Below are 12,009 nucleotides of genomic sequence, written 5' to 3'. Positions count from 1 at the left end.
ATGCCCGGTTGGTTATTCGGAGGTACACACGTAGAATTACAGCACATATGCACAAAGTCATCTTTTGGTGGCTGATGATCTCTTTCAAGACAGTGAAATACTCGCAGTACAATTTGTTTTTCTCTTACTGACCGAGACTCCGACCGTTTTACCTTTTTCGACGTGGAAGGCCCGACCATGTCTCCCATATTTTGAGTAGTTTGAGAACGGTTTAGAAATATAATTATGTAACGCTTAAACACTTATTAGCACTATTATTTTCACCAATTGTTACCACAACACGTCGATTGCTGACTAACTCAACTGTAAAACGTACAATTCACGCTGTATAATTCACAAACCAATGATACGCTCATGGCTGCAAGTACATTAGTGAGGACTGCAACGATGAGATGGAAGTTACGGTAAAGTGACAAAGACAGAAATATCGTTGCGTATAGCGTTGCCACTAGTTGTAATAAATATCTAACACTATACAGAAAATAATGAATTTTAACTGATCAGTGATCAGGAAATGTATAAGTATTACTGATTACAAGGTCATTAGTAATTTTTGTCATAAATAATACCTTTTAATCGTACTAGTATTGTGTATTATCTATAATTTGCCACAACCTACAACTCTACTTCTTACTATATTTTGATTCTGCTATAAACTGGTAACGTAAAATTTAGATACGACAACGCGCTTTACTCTGAATCATTATTGGTTTTACTATAGAACCAGAACAAACCTTTTAAAGCGGGAGAGCTTGTATATGTCATTGACTTTAGGGGAGCACCCCACGAAACGAAAAGATTTTCTCAGATTCTAAAAAATGTTTGGATGGTGTTTGAAACATACACAAAATGCACATACAATAGTGAATTACCTCTAGAAAAAATCTAAAGGCTCAAGAGCTTGCGCACTACTTTCAATTGGGAATGCATAAATGTTATCGTCTTTGCTCCCTGTTTTTTGCCAATTGATAATTCATATATACTTATCAAGTCTACTCCCCTGGTCTCTTACTGGAGACAGTTGGAACATTTTTCAATTCCACTAACTCCGCGGATTATTTTGGCTAGGAGAGTTTTGCCGGTGACAATGGTTTTGATGTCTTTGAAGCTTATTATGTGGCCTGTTTCAAGATGGATGAGGAGGCTGGATCTGATTTACAGACATCTACCTCATGTTCAGAGGCTCCGTTGGTCTGAACTTACATCTGCGGTTAATCTGACCTTTGTCCAAGTTGTATTAGGTTTTCAGTGTCACTATTTTTCGGGTTTGAAGGCCGTCGATTTTTGGAATTTGGTGTGCTAATAGCACACCGAACTATCTGAGTCAACATAACTACTCTTTACGCAGCCGTAAAATCCAGTCATTGGAGGTCTGTTCTTCTTTGTTTTTTCGCAACCAAAACGTGACGTGTAATGACAAGTAGTTTATCAACAGTTATTAGAATATATTAACTCAAATAATTTGCTATTCATTAATCAGTCTGGCTTTAGATCAAAGCACTCATGTGAATCAGCTATACAACTCACTGTCACTAAATGGAACGAAAAAATCATTTGTATACTATAACAGTATCACTGGATCTAAAACGGGCTTTTGAAACAGTAAATAGAGAGATATTAAAAAAACTTAATGAATATGGTATAGAGGGTAAAGTATTCAATTGGATTAGAGGATACCTTACAAATAGAAAACGGACAACAAAAATTTGTGATGTAATGTCGTCAGCTATTACAGTAGCTGAGTTCCTCAGGGTAGTATTTTGGGCCCTCTATTGTTTTTAATGTATATTAATGATACGGAAAAATATGTTGAATGTGACTACATTCATATATTCGCGAATGATACTCTGATATCAGTAAGTGATGGGAATATCGATAGAGCAGTGATCAAAATAAATGATGTGCTAAAAAATATGGATAAATATTTGAAAATGAATAAATTGAAGTTAAATGTAAGTAAAAGTATGGCAATGATAATTACTACACCTTATAAATATAAACAAATAAATAGTAGTAACATTAACATAGAAATAAACAATGAAAAAATTAAAATTGTAAAGGAATTTAAATATCTGGGATTTATGTTGGATAATCATTTATTATTTAGTAGCCACTTTGAATATATAAAAAAAAAATCTTGAAAAAACTGTATTTCTTTTCTAGAGTGTCCCAAAACTTAAGTCTGAATTCCAGAATAACTGTGTATAAGACTATCATTCAACTATACTGCTTTGATCTGAATAAAATATCCCAATAACAAAAGCTACAAAATCGAGCAATGAGAATAGTATTGCGATGTAGTAGGTCAACTCCTATATCATTTATGCTGGAAACTTTACAGTTATTTCTGTGGAGCGAAGACTAACTTATATAACTATGATCTATATCTATAAAATGATACATGAACTGACTCCAACATACATGGGTAAGTTAATTATAACTGTAAACCAAATACACACATACAATACTAGAGGCCAGAATCATTTATATGCAAACAGGCAGAGTACCTCATATAATGTAAAAAGTTTATTTTTTAAAGGATTCATTCAGTACAATAGTTTACCACAATATGTTAAAGAGTCGAGAAGTATAGCAGACTTCAAACATAATTTGATTTTGTATTATAATAAAAAAAAATCCACCATTATTCTATACTGTATTCTATTCTATACTGTATATTTATACTCAAATTTATTATATATCCTTGTACTTACATTTATGATAAGTTATATCTATTGCAAAATAAGTATGTTAACCATTTTACTTTTTGTAAATTAGGATTGTCCTACTTAAATGAACAACAGTAGACGTTCAGGACAGTGGACGGACATCAATGAGCCACCCAAGCACTTCCCAAAAGACTATGGTTACTGTATGGTGGTTAGCGGCTGGTGTAATTTACTCAACTTTCTGAGACCGAGCCAAACCATCACAGCAGAGCCCTATTTTGAGGAAATCGATGAAATGTACCGAAAATTGCGACAGCAAACAGAAGAGGCCCGATCCTGCTCCACGACAACGCCCGTTTCACAAATCACTGTCCGAAAACTAAACGAATTGAGAATCGAAATTTTGCCTCACCCACCATACTCTCCAGACCTCTCGCCAACCGACTATCATTTTTTCAAGCACTTTGATAACTCTCTCACCGGTAAAACTTTCAGCTCGTGTAATCGACTTTGTGGATGAACCCGTACATAAAGTGTATAAAAAGACCCAGTTTGTTTTATGTGTAAAACAATAAAAAAATTGTTCAAAACTAGTATGTTTTTTCTCAGGCCCATTCTTACAGTGTCATATTGAGATCATCCTCAAATTATCAATTGTAATACTACCTCCAGATGTACCACTTATAAAATTGTTTAATGAAATATGAACTGTATCAAAAAATTCGACTCACCTGTTGCTGCAGATCACGATTTTCCCGTTGGGATTCTTCTTTGATTCTTTCTCCAACGGCGCATAGTTCTTCGATGAGTTGGAGTAATGTAGGATCAGCACTAGCTCTTGATTGGGATAGCATACTTCTAGCTTTCTCTTGTAACTCGGACAAAATTGTCAACGCATCACCTTGATTGCAATTTAAAAAATCACTAGACGATTGATTCAAGTACAATCCTTATACACAAGATCGACAGTCACAAAGTTTACTTCTGATAAGATTTGTTTTGATTTGTACTATAAAAGGTGTACAAAACCGCAACACACTATACAATAGCATTCTCTAGAAACATTTTTTATTGTTGAAACTATTTAAATAGTAAAAACTATGTGAAAAATAAGTCAATAAATCAATAGATATAATATTTTTGTTGCAATACGATCAATAGTGGACACAGCCAAAGTCAAATCTTTCGAGAAGTTAATTCTCATTTACCCCAAAAAAAGTGGGGGTATTGATTTTACCAATGATTGAAATTTCAAATTGAAATACAATGATGTTTCATCAACGACAAAGTTACAGTTGAAAATTACATAAATTTTAGAAGAGTCTTTAAACAGCATTTACATATTTATTTTTATTAAACATTTTCGTGACGAATTTCAACTTAGCCAGCAGTTAAACGAATATTAGAGTGCATGTCTCAAGTAAGAAATAACTGAACTCCTAAACTTCTTGAAGACCGTGATATTTTTACCTCCTCGTTTAAACTCGGCTACAAAATTTTACTGTTTTAAACAAAGGAGCAGACTCACCCAGAGTAGAATCCAGTTCAGCTTTTAAACTGGTTAGGTTGAGGCCTTTCAAATAAAAGTATTGTATCACATAACGATGACCAATTTTCTCCATTTTCACAAAGTCACCGACAAGGTTCGCTATTGATGGTTGCCTTACAAATATTAAACAACACAGCGTCTTCAAACTTGAAACATATGCTTTATAGATTATGTACTTTCTAATACAGTGACATTTTTCGAAAAACTACCGCCATCTCTAGGTCAGGCGGGGTACTTCTGAGACCACCCTCGTAGAGTTATGGCTGTAAATTTACTGAACGACCAAACAGAATCGAAGTCTTCTGAATATTGTTTCTAATGGGGAAATTGGTATTCAGTTTATCACATAACTATTTAAGGTGTTTGCTGAAATTTTCTTTCTTTCACAATGCCTAAAATTTCAATCAGTTTTTATCTGAAGTCATGTAACATAATTGGTCATCGAGTAGGTTGAAGGTCATATGATTCAGAGTGTTATTACATAAAGAATGAATTGGTATTAGTTTACTACATGTTCACTTGACGAGTAGGTGAAATTTTCTTTTATGATGTTTGAGAATTTTTATTAGTTTTTTTACCTTAAAAAACGTACAAATCAAGTAGAATTCTGTCAGTATGAAAACACTTAAAAATCTATTGTATGTGTTGTGGTTTTTTGCGGTTTTGTACACTGCCTAGTGAACATCTCACAACAAAGTTTTACTCGAATATGTTATGAATTTTAATTAAGTATCAGACAATTCTATGACATAAATAAATTTGTGTTTTTTTATGATATCCTTTTATTAGTATAAGTCAGGGGTCTCCAAACTTTGAAGCCTTCGGGCCATAATGATTTTTTCAGTTTGTTCCAAGGGCCAATTTCTGCTCTTAACTAGATTTCTAGACTAGGATAGTCGCAAAGTGCGTGACCTAAGCAAACTTACGCTTTTTTTGCATTTCAATTATTATTGTGTATTGTGACACTTAACGACATCTAGTGGCGAGTAGTGGTACTATGTACTATCTTTTTCAGCTACCCGCTAGGTGGCATTAGGCGTAATTAAATATTTGGAATTACCGCGTTGGTTCGAGAAAGTTCTGGTACTAGATAGTGCATTCCGATCACCTCGAGATGTCAGTAATAATTGCATATAAAAAGGCTAGTGGCGCAACTGCGAATTAGTCTGCGTAGGAAAGGCGAAGGAAGCGAAACTTTCTATTGTGAAATAAAGTAACACCCGTCAATAAAAGTATTTTGATTTGACTTATTGTTTTTATGTGTGATTTGTTAGTATGGAAAAGAAGCGAAAAATCGACAGAGAATGCAGAACGTTCCAAGAAAAATGGAACTTTCAGTATTTTGTGATTAAGTCCAGTAATAAGGCGCTATGTTTAATTTGTAATGAAACCATAGCTGTTTTCAAAGACTATAACATTAAACGACACTATGAATCGAAACATCTTCAAAGTTACTCCAAGTATACAGAAAGTTTGCGGAAGGAAAAATTTGAAGCTTTGAAACGCGGACTCAAATCGCAGCAATCTTTGTTTACCAAAGCGAATACTGAACAAGAGTCTGCAACTCGCGCCAGCTTTCGTGTGGCTCTTGAAATCGGAAAACGTGGCAAACCATTCACCGATGGAGAAATGATAAAAGAATGCTTGATTGCAGTAGCCGAAGAAATATGCCCCGAAAAGGTAAATTTATTTAAAAGTTTCAGTTTGTCAGCAAACACCGTGGCTCGGAGGGTGCAAGACATCGCAGAAAATATATCATCTCAACTGTCTGACAAAAATGGACATCATGAGTGGTTTTCTCTAGCATTGGATGAGTCAACGGATGTGTCAGATACTGCTCAGGTGTTCATTTTTATTTGCGGAGTAAATAAAAGCTATGAAGTGTATGAAGAACTTCTTAATATTGATAGTATTCACGTCACGACAACTGAGACAGATATTTTTAAGGGAGTTGAAAATGCCATTAATAAAAAGAACCTTCGATTGAGAAATTTGAAATCTATAATAACTGATGGAGGCAAAAATATGTATGGTAAAAATAAAGGAGTGGTTGCACTTGTGTCAAAGACTGTAGAAAATGATGGTGGTTCAAAACCATTAGTCTTACATTGTATCATTCATCAACAGTCCTTGTGCGGAAAATGTTTGGATATGTCTGAAGTTCTAAAACCAGTCATATCAGTTGTTAACTTCATCAGATCCACTGGGCTGAATCACCGACAATTCCGCGAGTTCATTCAACAGATTGGAGAAAATGATTTGCCATATCATACTGCCGTACGCTGACTTAGTTGCGGAAAAGTCCTTAAGCGCTTTTTTGAACTTCGAGCAGAGATCGAAATTTTTTTAAATGAGAAGCAGCGCCCTTTTGCCGATTTAGAAAATAGTGAATGGATGTGGAAGTTAGCCTTCTATGTCAATTTGACAAATCATGTGAACGAACTGAATTTGAGATTGCAAGGAGAAAATCAGCTTCTCCCTGATTTATACACCAATATCAAATCCTTCAGGCAGAAAATAATACTATTTCAATCGCAATTACGTAAAAAATGTTTCACACATTTTGAAACATGTGAAATATTCAGCCACACTACAGAGAAGTGTTTTGAAGATAAATTTTGATACTCGTTTTTCAGATTTTGATGTCATTGCGAATGAAATTAAGCTTTTTCAAAATCCTTTTGATTCTGACATTAAAACCCAGGCTCCGGAAGTCCAAATGGAAATTATTGATTTACGGTGCAGTGATATGCTTAAGAACAAATATCAAAATTCATCTTTGTTGGAATTATATAAGAGTCTTCCACTGGAACAATTTGATAATTTGCATAAATTTGCTCGTGGGTTGTTTTCTGTTTTTGGTACTACTTACTTGCGTGAGAAAACGTTTTCCAAGATGAAATACACAAAGAATGTTTACAAATCTCAATTAACCGATGAGCATCTTAAATCTCTTTTGATAATTGGTACAAGTAAAATTGATCCACAACTACAAAGTATTATCGTTGGAAAATCACAATTACATAAATCTCATTAGTGTTTTTGTTTTACTGTGATTCATTGTTAGTTATTAATATGCTCAAACTTAGATACTTAAGTTAAGTTTTCTTTGTCATCATTTCTGTCGTTAAGTTTTACCTTGCGAGTAAATAAAACCGAGTAATTATCATTCTGTGTTTTCTTCTTCAACTCATCACAGCAATAGTAACAACAATTAGGTAATCATTGGCTGTCGCGGGCCAGTTTGATGACAGTAAATCATTGGCTGTCACGGGGCGGATTTGGCCCGCGGGCCGTAGTTTGAAGACCCCTGGTATAAGAGAACCACCATGAATTAAATTACTTCTTGCATAGATAGCTGCTAAAAAAATATTATTGATAAAATATGAATACTGCTTTGTTATTCAATGTTTTGATAATAATCAAATATCAATTTGATTATTATCAAGAGTTCAACTGGCGTGATATTAGAAAAGCATGAACATTTACATGACAAATATTGTCATATTCATTGTTTGAGTCCTCATAATTTATTTTACATCGTCCAAATGTTGATTGAATGGAGTTATTATTTCCTATACTCAATAGCACTTACCCGAATTTTTCAGTGAAACTTGTATTTTTATAGAATCAACATTAAATAACTGGAAAATGTTTTTAAAACTAATACTGGAATGGAATGAACCAAACACCAGCTGAATGGTAATAAAATACTCATTATATATTTGTTTGTGTACATAGTAATTCAAGAGTAGAACTGCCCTTATCAATTTACAGGTAATGGCCCTTATCATATGATATCTTTATAAAAATCATTGGGGAACATAACTAAATAATGAGGATTTGCAGATAAAACAATTTCAGTACCTGAGAACAATAAATTGTAGATTGCAGAACAAGTCAAACAATGTGCTTTTCATTTACCAAATAAATAAAAATTGAAGAGTTATTAAAAAAAATATAACAGTAATATAGATAAAAAAAACACAAATTCTAATAACAGAATCAAGAAAAAAGATATAAAAGCACAAAAAACGCTGTTCTTCCACACATATATATTTCAAATACTGAAAAAAATATACATGCATTTAAAAAAACAGCATTAACAATTCACTAGTGACTTCAAACAAAACTACAGTTTTTGTATGTATTTGAAAATGAATGAAATACTTCAAAGAAGATACCAGGTGAAATAATGGGGAAATCAACTCAAATTCAAACCTACAACAAGCACATACTCACCCCATCGATGTACTTCAGCCCCTTTTTCGCCGTAGCCCTCAGAAACAATTTCTTTATGTCCATTCTCAATCAACTGGGCTATTCTATTCTTGGCTTGACACAAATCTGCCTCCAAAATGTTCACTTTCGCTATCACCTCGTCCAACTCTGATTCCAAACGATCCTTCTCTCTCTCCAAAGACTCGGTATACCTTTAAGTGAAACGGTACGTTATAAAGTCATCTCTGGACCCAATACATGTGAACATCACCTAAGTGCATCATCAAGTTCATCTCTCAGCTTCTCTTTCGCTTGAGTCTCAGTAATCAACTGTCTCGTGAGTGACGTCACTTTATTTTCCAGAGGAGAATTTCTGTTGTTATCAGCAACTGTACCTGTTTAAAAAATCAAATGAGAGGAATCCCATCCCGTGGCAGATAAGATAATCAGGATCCTCACATTTAAAATTAACGATTTTGCTCAACTATAGTACAAAAAACTATTCATTCTCAAGTAAAACACACTGACGGAACGGACAATACAACGAAAGAAACTTACTGACAACTCCTTGTTTGAGGTTATTTGTTGTCAGAGCAAGAATAGCGATGGCTTCTTGCTTCAATTTTTCCAAACAGAAACCCAGTTCGGTCTTCAAATCTAGAGAGATATCCTTCGAATCACAGTCCTCTTGCGAGCTAGTCTCTATCAGATTGATCAGGTCCTTGAAATTGGGGGTGAGATGGACTCTGGTGACGTTTGCCAGGCTATCACTGTCAATAGTAAATAAACCCTTTTAGAATCAACTTAAAACAACTTCATTTCCACTATTTCTCTCGGGATTATTTTTGCCACCGACCCTGTCTCTCCAAATTAAACTACGTATTCGGAAACGCAAAAAACGTGCTGTAATATTAGCGCCCCTACTGTTTTCACACGAGCATGAGAGCAAAATACTAGCCAAAATTGTCAGAGGCAAATACTTGTGATCCTATATGTGAGTGAATGGATGGCAAATTACTCATCTCTTCTACTTTCAATGGAAGACAGTGGAAGATATTTTTTTCTTTTATCACAAACATTGAATTCCAAGTAAACAAGCTGAAACAATTATCGATAAAAATTGTGTCAAATGCACAATGAAAAATCTGTCTCAAATGAATTATTGCTCGACTCATAATTATTTTTTTTGCACAAATCTCAATGGTACTTATATTTATCTGATGATCGACTGTGTCAATCATGAAATATTACTAAAAGAAACTCCACATCTATGGATTTAGTGGCAATATTTTGTCATGGTTTGTATCATATTTATCAGACCATGTTCAAAAAGTGGACTTAAAAAATATGACATGACAACATGAAAATTGAATGTGGGTAACCTCAGGGATCTGAGCTGGGCCCTTTACTCTTTTTATGGAATTTTATTGACCTTGCTGATATTTATATACAAGGTAAATTCACAACCTTTGCTGATGACAAGTCTATACTTTGGCATAACAATAATGTTGACTCATTTCGAATAAATATTGAAAATGACTTGGTCTGATGCAAATTTATTGTCTTTTAATATATGGAAAATTGTTTTTTTTTTCAAATGTTATTTGGATGAAATATTGCTTGACGAGCAAATCATTGACTATAAACAAGAGAGTAAGTTCTTAGGACGACTCAGTTGGATATATACAGCGTGACTCACGGTCGATGGTAGGTTAGACGTTTCTGGAAAACGCAAAGCATGATTTTTCTGAAAATTTCACCTCTAACATTTCCTTACCTGTTCTATCGATCTAAAATATTTTCAGCATTGCGGCGTTGCCACTTCTATCAAAAAGTCCTAGCAATTATATTTTTTTAAATGGAACACCCCGTATATTAATACATTTTTGGAATCGCTCTGGTATTTTAATACTTTTTTGTTAATAATGTCCTATACCTATCTCTATCTGTTTTCGAGATAAAAAATAAATTGTGCTAAATATGGTCCAAAACATAGCCTTAATTGAAATTAAGTACATCAGTACTCTCAATTCATGAAAAGTTGATATTTTGATGATAGTTTGGACAAACTCGAAATATTCAAATAACACCAAGAAATCGACTCCATATCATACAGGGCGTGCTAAAATTACTATTATTTCCATTGTGCATAAAAGTAGTCGAAAGTTCATTTTTTCAAATGAAACCCCCTGTATATTACTCGGTAAATTGAAAGATGGTGAAAAATGTTTCAAGATGATATATCATGTACCTATACCTAAATCGTCAAATTTTCTCAATAAAGTCGCTTCTTCTAGAAACATTATTTTTTTTAGAACTTGGATTTAGGTAACAGTGGAATTATCAAGCTTACAGTAGTTCGGTTACTTTTATAAGTAATTTACAAAGATTTATCGACGGTGTTTCGAATCATCTTCCAAAATGAATGCAAATATCGATCATTCAAACGAAGTTATTATGAAATTATTTATTATACACATGAACATGCTTTTTCAATTTCCTGGAGATCCAGATCTTCAATACCCCGCACTATTCGCCGTCGCAATTCTTCTTTGGTAGGCACTGGAGTACTGTACACCCTTTCTTTTGAAACACCCCATGAAAAAAGTCAAGTGGCGTGAGATCGGGTGATCTCGGTGGCCAATCCCACGACCCTAAACGCCTAAACCAACGATCGTCGAAGAGTTCGTCAAGTTTCCTGGAAACTTCCTGGGTGGAATGAGCTGGCGCTCCGTCCAGTTGAAACCACAAATTCCTATATTCCTCTAAAGGCAAATTTTCAAGAAAATCGGTTACAGTCGTCCTTAATATTTGGAGATATCTCTCTGCATTCAGTGTGTCTTCATAAATAAAAAAGCTAATTTTATTGTTCTTCAGAATACAGAAAACATTCAGGTCAAATTTTTTTTGAAAACCCATTTCTTTTGTAACATGAGGCTTATGATCAGCCCAAAAATGTTTATTCCTTCTATTGAAAATACCATCCCTCGTAAATTTTGATTCGTCGCTCCAAATTATTTTTGACAAAAATTCCCGATCTTCCTGTGTATGAATCAAAAGGGATTCACAAAAATGCATTCTAAGTTCGAAGTCTTCTGCTTTTAGAGCTTGAACTTTGGTAAATTTATACGGATGCATTCTGTGATTTTTCAAAAATTCGTTGTACTGAAGCATGTGATACACCTAAATCTTTTTCTGCACTGCGAATGGAATCTTCTGGATATGCATAAAAATATGCCAAAACGTTAACAGTATTGTCCTCATTTGAAGTAACAGGTTTTGGTAATGTTGAAGGCGCTTTTAACATGGAGCCATAGTTAAGGAAATTATTTTGTAATCTTACAAACTTCCTCTCGTTCATTGGTGTTAATTCAGGATACATTTGGTTGAATTTTCTACAAGTTCTGGCAATGATTTGATCACACTGTCCTTGTATAATAAATAATTTCATAAGAACTTCGTTTGAATAATCAATATTTGCATTCATTTTTGGCGATTTTTTGAAACACCGTCAATAACCATTTATCAATTACTTATAAAGGTCACCAGACTGTCATAAGCTTGATATTT

At 34.0% G+C, this 12,009-nt stretch overlaps 1 protein-coding gene across 8 annotated transcripts in view; it reads right to left on the bottom strand.

Moving 5' to 3' along the window:
* The window catches only part of Plp (Pericentrin-like protein), a 70,250-nt gene that overhangs the window by 45,745 nt on the left and 12,496 nt on the right, over positions 1–12,009 (bottom strand). For all 8 annotated transcript variants that reach the window (XM_023164141.2, XM_023164142.2, XM_023164144.2 and 5 more), the window contains 4 exons: positions 8,998–9,209; positions 8,711–8,834; positions 8,461–8,651; positions 3,401–3,570 (listed from right to left, as the gene is read on the bottom strand). In XM_023164141.2, the coding sequence (XP_023019909.2) occupies positions 3,401–3,570; positions 8,461–8,651; positions 8,711–8,834; positions 8,998–9,209 (697 nt within the window). The remainder of the gene's footprint in view (positions 1–3,400; positions 3,571–8,460; positions 8,652–8,710; positions 8,835–8,997; positions 9,210–12,009) is intronic.

The sequence above is a fragment of the Leptinotarsa decemlineata genome, unplaced genomic scaffold (genome assembly GCF_025532065.1).
Source record: "Leptinotarsa decemlineata unplaced genomic scaffold, Ldec_3_MD MMD2_tig00000591_RagTag_RagTag, whole genome shotgun sequence".
In the NCBI taxonomy this organism is placed as follows: Eukaryota; Metazoa; Arthropoda; class Insecta; order Coleoptera; family Chrysomelidae; genus Leptinotarsa; species Leptinotarsa decemlineata.
Note: the sequence above shows the minus strand (reverse complement) of the source record. Positions and strands in the feature narration are given on the sequence as shown.